At 44.6% G+C, this 9,208-nt stretch overlaps 1 protein-coding gene across 1 annotated transcript; it reads right to left on the reverse strand.

Annotated features, from left to right (window-relative positions):
• Positions 1-205: 205 nt before the first annotated feature.
• ELK1 (ETS transcription factor ELK1) lies at positions 206-8,104 on the reverse strand. The gene is made up of 6 exons (XM_069747821.1): positions 7,781-8,104; positions 7,265-7,473; positions 4,791-5,222; positions 3,863-4,273; positions 2,231-2,332; positions 206-1,376 (listed from the first exon to the last, which is right to left on the reverse strand). Exons 1-6 carry the CDS (start codon positions 7,884-7,886, stop codon positions 1,278-1,280), a joined length of 1,359 nt encoding a protein of 452 aa, XP_069603922.1. The 5' UTR covers positions 7,887-8,104; the 3' UTR covers positions 206-1,277.
• Between the last annotated feature and the right edge of the window lie 1,104 nt (positions 8,105-9,208).

Genomic DNA, 9,208 nt, shown 5'->3' on the forward strand with positions numbered 1-9,208 from the left:
ATGCATCAGTTATCCACATAACCTAAAAAAGAGGTGGAGGGGCACCAGAAAAAAACAAATCCCGAACAACAAAAACTTATGGCAGGTACGAGAAAAGTAAACTGGAAAAAAAAGGTAGCAACACAAAGTCTAAAAATATAGTCTTGTGTTCATTGGTGGCTGAACTTTCTGCTGCTCGAGAAGGAGGTGAGGAGACAAGTGGGTAAACGTGTGAGAGACTCTGTGTTTTAGAATCATGGGAACAATATTGAGAAAGATTTTCACACTCCCGAAATAAAGAGATCAGCGGCGTCTGTACGAAAATGCAAAAGAGAGCGCCGGCAGACCGTCTGTGCTAAGTGCTATCGCCAGGATCCTGTGCAACCAGAGGAACGTGGACACATCTTCCAAAGGCAGGGACATTCATTGAAAATCAAATGTCCTCAAAAAGGTAGAGGTCTACCATCATCTCTAATCCAGCATAACATCATTTTATCTTTATGAACCGTCCATCATTGCGACCAGCTGGATATTCTTGAGATGATCACCTCTTACCTCCTTCAGAAGTTTGGTCGACGCATCGCTGACCTTCCCACCATCACCTGCTTAAAATCAGGTTCTCCTCTCATGTATGAAAATAATGAAATCGATTTTTTTCAAAAATATCTTCACATGTCAAGATCCTACATCCTCAAAAAATGTAGCCAAGTTGCAGGTTCCAAGGTGATGGCCAATTTCGACAACATGACTATGGAAATGGCACCCAATTGACAAGGCCACCTCTAGTGATAAGATATATTAAGAGTTGGATATTTTGATGACCGTGAGATATTGGTAACATGATTCACTTCTTCTTGAAGGATCTGCGCTCACCGGAGGAGAGGGACCTTTAGACTCTAGCTTGTGAGTCTCTCTAAAGTTCTCCACCATACATGACGGCCTTGGAATTGGCGGTGGTACCCGCTTCAGGGGTACATGGAGGCTTGTCTTCATGAAAGAGAACACTGCAATAAAGATTCCTCTAGGAAACCGCACATTACTTAGTAGCCAGCCACCATGGCTGGAGGAACGTCGTCTGTGTGGTGGGACGCACACTGGACTTCATGTCCACGGTGAGTTTTCTTTACAGCTGAAGAACTGACCTAAGAAATCCGTCCCGTGATGTGCGTACGTAGATGTAACAAGACAAAAATATACATCTCTGTCAACAAGTAAGAGATGCCCCAAGGATGATCCTGTGAACAGACAAGGTATAATGTCCTTGTGAAGAACTTGGAGATCACAGCTCTGTGGGTTCCTTATGGCTTCTGAGGTCCAGGCGAGAGGACAACAGGGGTGGAAAGTCCGTCAACGCTGAGTGTTGGAACGTGGATCTGGTTGCTTCCATTTGTTGGGAACTGGAAGTAAAAAAAAAAAGATGTGGATAATGAGAGGGTGTCATGGGCAATGGGCCCAGTTGTCTTCTCAGCCTGCAATTCCCTTGATTAGGAAGAACTCTTTGAACTAGAACTCCTTTATGATTTTTACCATATACCTCGTCTTGCTCTATACAAAATGGGCCCAAAAATGTGCCTGACTCTCAAAGCCTATAGGCCCTTCAGGGGTCATAGATTAGTGGTCCTCCTTTATCAAAGCTTATTCAGACCCAACAATGCCCTAGTATTTGCCTAGGCTGCAGCTCCAGCATCTCCCAGGACTCCTAATCTGGGTAGCCCTTACAGAATGGGGGGATTAGTGGCAGATCACTGGCATGGACACCAATAAGTTCATAATGTGCACCATTTAAAGGGGTTGTCCACTGCCCAGCATCAAATCAGTGATGGTCCAACACCCAGCACTTTCACCAATCAGCTGTTTGCAGATTCCGCAGCAGCCAGTTGTAACATACACTGTGCAGTGGCCATTATGAGGAACTGCGGCTGATATTCTATTGATGTGAAAGGTAGCCGATCTGTAGTACCTGAGAATGACCACTGCATGTGGACGGAGCTATGGTGTTCACTGTTTACATCTGACCCCAGCGGGAGCTGAAAACAGCTGATTGATGAGGTGCCAGATGTCGCACCCCCATTGATCAGATATTGATGAGCCATCCTTATGATAAATCATCACTATCTAAGTACTGGACAATCCCTTTAAGTACTTAGATCCTTAGGTTTCCAATCTATCTTCCCTCCCAGCCTTGGCTCTCCTACATGTTGGCAAACACCAGAGTCTGTATAGAAATCAGAAACACAAAGAGCGATATTACCTGGAAGGACAATATTGCCGGACTTCGGGGAGCTATGGGGCTGAGCGTGCTCCAGAAATGGATGGAAGGGGGAAGGGAGCTTGGGGTGAGCAGTAGAGGCGTCTGGAAAAGAGATAAACAGGGACAAGTGACACACATGACAGTGCACCGTCAGATCGGACACACGGAAACAATGGCGCGACATCCGGCTGCCACATTTTGTGATTCTGAGTTACATCCTGTATTATACTCCAGAGCTGCACTCACTATTCTGCTGGTGCAGTCACGGTGTACATACATTACATTACTGATCCTGAGTTACATCCTGTATTACAGCCCAGAGCTGCACTCACTATTCTGCTGGTGCAGTCACTGTGTACATACATTACATTACTGATCCTGTACTGATCCTGAGTTACATCCTGTATTATAGTCTAGAGCTGCACTCACTATTCTGCTGGTGCAGTCACTGTGTACAAACATTACTGATCCTGTACTGATCCTGAGTTACATCCTGTATTATACTCCAGAGCTGCCCTCACTATTCTGCTGGAGCAGTCACTGTGTACAGACATTACAGTACTGATCCTGTACTGATCCTGAGTTACATCCTGTATTATACTCCAGAGCTGTACTCACTATTCTGCTGGTGCAGTCACTGTATACATACATTACATTACTGATCCTGAGTTACATCCTGTATTATACCCCAGAGTTGCACTCACTATTCTCCTGGAGCAGTCACTGTGTACAGACATTACAGTACTGATCCTGTACTGATCCTGAGTTACATCCTGTATTATAGTCTAGAGTTGCACTCACTATTCTGCTGGTGCAGTCACTGTGTACATACATTACTGATCCTGAGTTACATCCTGAATTATACCCCAGAGCTGCACTCACTATTCTGCTGGAGCAGTCACTTTGTACAGACATTACAGTACTGATCCTGTACTGATCCTGAGTTACATCCTGTATTATACCCCAGAGCTGCACTCACTGTTCTGCTGGTGCAGTCACTGTGTACATACATTACATTACTGATCCTGAGTTACATCCTGTATTACAGCCCAGAGCTGCACTCACTATTCTGCTGGTGCAGTCACTGTGTACATACATTACATTACTGATCCTGTACTGATCCTGAGTTACATCCTGTATTATACTCCAGAGCTGCACTCACTATTCTGCTGGTGCAGTCACTGTGCACATACATTACATTACTCATCCTGTACTGATCCTGCGTTACATCCTATATTATTATACTCCAGAGCTGAACTCACGATTTGGCCAGATTGCTATTGGAAACAGAAAACTTTTTGATAAATCCTCTGTTAGCAGCTTAAATTATCTACTAAGATATACAGGGAGGGGGAAGTTAGTTTCCCTTATATTAGACCATAAAGTGCCTGGTGTAATGATGACACTGAACAAGTATGAACTGCTGTGAGATCAAGCTCTCAAGGCTGAAGAATTGTGAATGCAGCTCTGGAGAATAATAGATGTTGTAACTAATTTTTGTGATTGTGATTCTGTGCTACTTAGTAGAGCACCACGGCTCTTTAAATTAGGGAATTTGCAGGGTCCTCATTTTAGGGCGCCACCAGTTCCACCTTCTCCATTATCTCCGTTTTCTGGTTTAATCTTCCTTACCAGGGAATGAGAAGTGATGACAGAAGACGCGCTTCCAGGAGCCAGCAAGGAATTCACAGCAGCGTTCATCTTCTCTGGGCCGATCACAGAGGAGAATGGAATTTCTAAGTCCTTTGGCTTTTTCCCTTTCACAGGTAGTCCTCCTTCAGAAGAAGACACCGGAGAAGACGTGTCCTCCTTCTTCTCCTCGTCCTCCTGAGGATCTGTCTTCACCTTTATCTCCTCCTCCTTCTCTGGTGAGTTGATGACCACCAATATCTCTTGAGCTAGTGGTTGGTCAGAAGTTGGGGTCTTCAAATCTGGGAGAGAAGCAAGAAAGACCTGGGGTTCGGAGAGGTCATCGTCATCTGCGGAAGGGTCTTCAAAGGCATCCTCCACTTTAATGTCGGGAGTCGGTGGATCCACTGTGACCTAATTAGAAAAAAACACACGCGATGACACAGGTAGTTCAATTTCTTCATCTTCTCTACATCACTACTTCAAGGAAGTGAAAGACCAATGGGGCCAAATGACCAAATGGCCCATGTTGGGTGAGCTCTACTTACAAGCTATGGCACATGTCCCATATTGCTGGCCCTGTGGTTACATTAGAGGCAACAGCTGACTTACGGGGCAGACAGTGGTAGTGGTCCCACCAGTGGTCCAAAAGGTCATTTGCCCCATTTAAGGAGTGAAGTACAGGGAGGAAGGATTTTGCTTTTGGGGGCCAAAAGCTCATGCATTTGGAGAACAGGTGCCAAAAAGGATCGGCCCCATCTTCAATGTCCCTATGGACTAGCCCAATGTTCTTCTGCACTATAGAAGTAAGTTCCAACCCACTTAGAAAGCGTTAGGGGCCCGTTTCTACATGTAATGGGGTCCCCTTTTCTTTATGTTTCCTCCCCCCGATATCTACTGCCTGTATCAGTCCCCTGTTTATGGACATTACATGGAGCTGCAGTTCCTTGGAGCTATGGATGTTGACTTCTAAGGAGAGATCTCCATCGTCCTGCTCCACCGCCTCATACGATGGGACGCTGATACTTTGACCCTTGGCCTCTGGAAGAGGCGGAGCTTCAGCTGGAAACGAGATATCTGGTTTGTTAGCCTTGGGCTGCGCACTGGGTGGAGATTGCAGTGATTGGATGGTGAAGGTGGAGTACAGGCCAGAGCGCATGTACTCATTGCGGCTGGTCTTGGAGCTGCTCCTCACCATCTTGGGCACAAAGGGTGAGTTGTCCCCGGGTTTCAGGGTCGGGGTCAGTTCATTCACAGAGTCCCTAGATTTGGCGTCTTCCTTAGAAGGTTCTCCGCTACTGGGATCCGGGTAACACACAAACTTGTACACAAACTTTTGCCCACTCACTTTCTTGATAATGTTCTGAAAAGACATAAATAAACTAGGTCAACATTTTACGAAAATTTCAAGTGATGTGAAACAGTGGAAAAAAAAATGCAATTCCACCTGTGTTTTATTGGGTTTTGTTTTTATGAGGTTGCTGGGTGGAAGAAATGAGCTGGTAGTGTGATTCTCCGGGTCGGTCCAATTATGGCGATACCAAACTTGTAGAGATTTTCCATTATTTTAGCGCCTTAAAAAAAAAATTATGATCTATGCAAAAAATAAAAATTAGCTTTGTACTGCCATTTTCCGAGACCCGTAACGTTTTCATTTTTCCGTCGATGAAGCCGGGCGAGGGATTGATTTTTTGCATGACTAGCTGACAATTTTATTTTCGCCATTTTGGGGTAGATATCATCTTTTCATTGTATCGTTTTGTTGCATTTTTTGCGGGCGCTGCTGTCACTGAAAAACTGCAGTTCTGGTTTTACTATTTTCTTTTTTTTTGCGCTGTTTACCCTACGGGATAAATAATTTTAGATTTTACTTATATTTTGATACATTTGACTTTTACGGATACAGTGATACAGAATGTGCTTTTTTTTCTTCCTCTTTATTTTTGGATGGAAATTAAGGGGGAGTTTCAAATTTTTCCATTTTTCTTTTTTTTAGTTTTTTGCACTCTTCATTTTATTTTTTTATGATTTGAATCTTTTGATCACTTGTTTAATATTGTATAAAACTTATAGTCACAGGAAAACGATGATGGCAGCAGCGGTGGCCATGGCTGTCCATCAGTACTCTGCCTTCATGTTACAGGGGTCAAGGGGATACGAATGTCAGCTACTTAAATGCCGCTGTCAGAGATTGACAGCAGCGTTTAAGTGGTTAAACAGCAGCACAGCTGCCAACTGCCTTCTGTGGAGCCCGCTCCATACATTGGCATCTGTTCTGTGACGGATATATCCATCTTCCCCAGACCAGTTTTTCTAAAGGGGCCTGACATTTTTAGGAAGGGTGACCCTTAAGTAGTTAATGAATCACACATCCTGTTTTTTTTTTAGTATAAATATTTTTCCAGGATTTTTTTTTCTCGTCCCTTAAAATGAAAGTGTCATGAAATAATGATAAATGATATTAATGATAACTTGTATGCACATGGCCATGTTGTATGTATGTTGATTATATTAATTGCTTTACTTACTACAAGAGCCAACTGCCCAAAGTGCAGGTGGTTGCAAATGTCTGGATATGTAGCTACTATGGGGCCTTTAAAAAAGACAGGACCCAGCCATAGCTACCTCCACCAATACTATACTACTGGCTGGTAACAATTTGGGCATTGTTTACAAATGACCTAATGATTTTGGAAAAGCATAGAGTGGGAACATATTACAGGTCCTGGGGGAACTGTAAAGGGGGCCATGTTTGCCCATTTCTTTTATGTAAGTTACATTTAATCATTAATGGTCCCTCCATGTCACAAATGGATATAGAGATAGATGTACAGAGTGTGGACCCTGTAAACAACTCCCCATATCTCTGCTTCCCGGACCCCTGTTGATGTGAAATTGCAGGGGGATATGCTTCATTTAGATATGAAAAATATCCCTATTTGAAGGGTCATCACTCTGTGTACCTTATTTAGCTCTATGCCCACGTCGGCATGGAGGGTTCATTGATCACTTACACATTGCATACATAGAAGAGAAGGGGCAAACATTTCCCCCAATACAATTCCCCCAGGACAGAAAGAACTGCAATATGTTTCAAGTTTATATTTTGCCCTCCTTGACATGGAGTGGTCATTGATGATTTACACATTGGCTACACAGAAAAAACGGGACAATCATGGCTCCCATTACGGTGCCCCCAGGACAGAAGACCCTGGAACATGGCTTCACTCCATTTTTGTCCAAAACCATTACCAGTTAGAAACAAATTCTAAATTCATACCTATAAGTGATAATGGAGTAGGTAATATGCTACGGCATTATCAAAATCGACTTGAATAGCGACCACCCAGCTTTCCCAGGAAACAGATGAATTTCATATATACCATGGAAAGTGTGCGGCCTCACCTTGTCATAGTAATATCTCAGAGCCCGGCTCAGCTTGTCGTAATTCATATTGGTCTTGTTTTTACGCAGGCCCCATAGCCGTGCCACCTCCTCGGCGTCCAGCAGCTTGAACTCCCCATCATTGGACGTCCAGGAGATGAGGTGCCGATGACTCTGCTCCTCCAATAACTGCAGGAGAAACTGCCAGAGCGTCCCAGAAGGGTCCATCTCTGCTAGGACAAGGAGAAGCATGAGGCGGCACTGCAAGAATCCAACACAAACACACATACGGGCGCCGACGTTAACCATTAATAGGAGAGCAGCGACCAGTGGAAGAGACACATGTGGGTGGATGTTGGCATGTTGTGGTCTCACCTGACTTCATGCTGTCACTTTACCCCATAGTACCGTACGAATGCATGGCGCTGATGAGCAGTGGGTACAGTGTGGGAGGAGGGCACAGGTAGAGCAACCACCTACCTTCTTGCACCATCACCCCCACAGTCACCAGCACCCCCATGTTTTTTGGCCTCCTACCTGTCTGCAGTCTCAGGCGCCTCTCCTCTCCAGAGAAGTCTTGTGGATCTGGTTGACTTTGCTCTTGAAGGGTCTTTGAGTGACGATCTGTCCCTGCGGCAACCATGAGGCTGCGGAGGAATCAGCGTGGAACATGGTCCTGAATCTGCGGAGAGGCGAGAGGGAGAAGGGGGCAGATTTTTTGGCCTGGTTTAGATGGCAGTGCTCTGTTTTCCTGCCTCCCTCCCTCTTGTCTCCATCTCTCTCATACACTCTCCTCCGCCTCCTACTTGTTTTTCTTGTTTTTTTCAATGTCTGCCCCTTTCCCCTACAACCAGCAGACACAGGAGAGAATCCTGCTCTACGTCAGAGGGAAGGAAAAGCGTGCTGAGGAGGAGGAGATGGGAGGTGACAGGGGAGGGGAGACTCCAGACATGGATGCTGGGGATGTGGGCACCACAGATGTACAGCGCCCACCGACCTCCATACGCTGCCAGTCACTGCATAACAAAACTCTGTTATATCAGCTACTGGGAAAGCTGGGTGACAACCAATATGGCAGCCATTATCACGTCATATCACGTAGTGATGCTGTCCCTTCTTCTGTAGTGCTGTATAACTGAGCAGATATGACGTGATAATGGCGGTCATATTGGTTGTCACCCAGCTTTTCTAGGACCCAACCAGCATGTTTGCCTAAACATCGATATGACGTGACAATTGAGGTAATATTTTTAGTCACCCTTCTTTCCTAGTGCCCCAAATAGCATATTTGCCTTGTTACGCAGCAATATGATGTGATAATGGTGGCCATATTGGTTGTCACCCAGCTTTCCTATGATCAGCATATTTGCATAATTACACAGTGATATGATGTGACAATTACGAAAGTATTGGTTGTCATCCAGCTTTCCTATTGTCCCTAATAGCATAATTGCCTTGTTACACAGTGATATGATGTGATAATGGCAGTCATATTGGTTGTCACACAGCTTTTCTTGGACCTGACTAGCATGTTTGCCTAATTACACAGCGATATGACGTGACAATCGCGACCATATTGATTGTCACCCAGCTTTCCTAGAACATGATTAGCATATTTGCCTAATTGCACAGTGAAATGATGTGACAATTGCGGCTATATTGGTTGTCACCCAGCTTACCTCATGCCCTTAATAGCATATTTGCCTTGTTACACAGCAATATGACGTGATAATGGCGGTCACATTGGTTGTCACACAGCTTTTTAAGGACTTGAATAGCATATTTACCTAGTTATACAGTGATAATCGCGGCCATATTGGTTGTCAATCAGCTTATCCAGCATATCAGCCTATACAAGAACAAATACCTATCCAGACAGATATGCTAAGAAAGCTGGGTGACAACCAATATGGCCACCATTCTCACATCGTTTGACACAGTGATATCACTATATGCCAAGGTAAA

The sequence above is a fragment of the Ranitomeya imitator genome, chromosome 2 (genome assembly GCF_032444005.1).
Source record: "Ranitomeya imitator isolate aRanImi1 chromosome 2, aRanImi1.pri, whole genome shotgun sequence".
Lineage (NCBI taxonomy): Eukaryota > Metazoa > Chordata > Amphibia > Anura > Dendrobatidae > Ranitomeya > Ranitomeya imitator.

Bases quoted from the DNA above. Each gene is read 5' to 3' on its own strand.
- ELK1 (XM_069747821.1), bottom strand. From the start codon at position 7,886: ATGGTTGCCGCAGGGACAGATCGTCACTCAAAGACCCTTCAAGAGCAA. The intron at 7,474-7,780 runs GTAGGAGGCCAA...TTGTCCTAGCAG, and splicing joins GCGCCTGAGACTGCAGACAG to AGATGGACCCTTCTGGGACG. The intron at 2,333-3,862 runs GTAAGGAAGATT...TCTCTTTTCCAG, and splicing joins TCATCACTTCTCATTCCCTG to ACGCCTCTACTGCTCACCCC.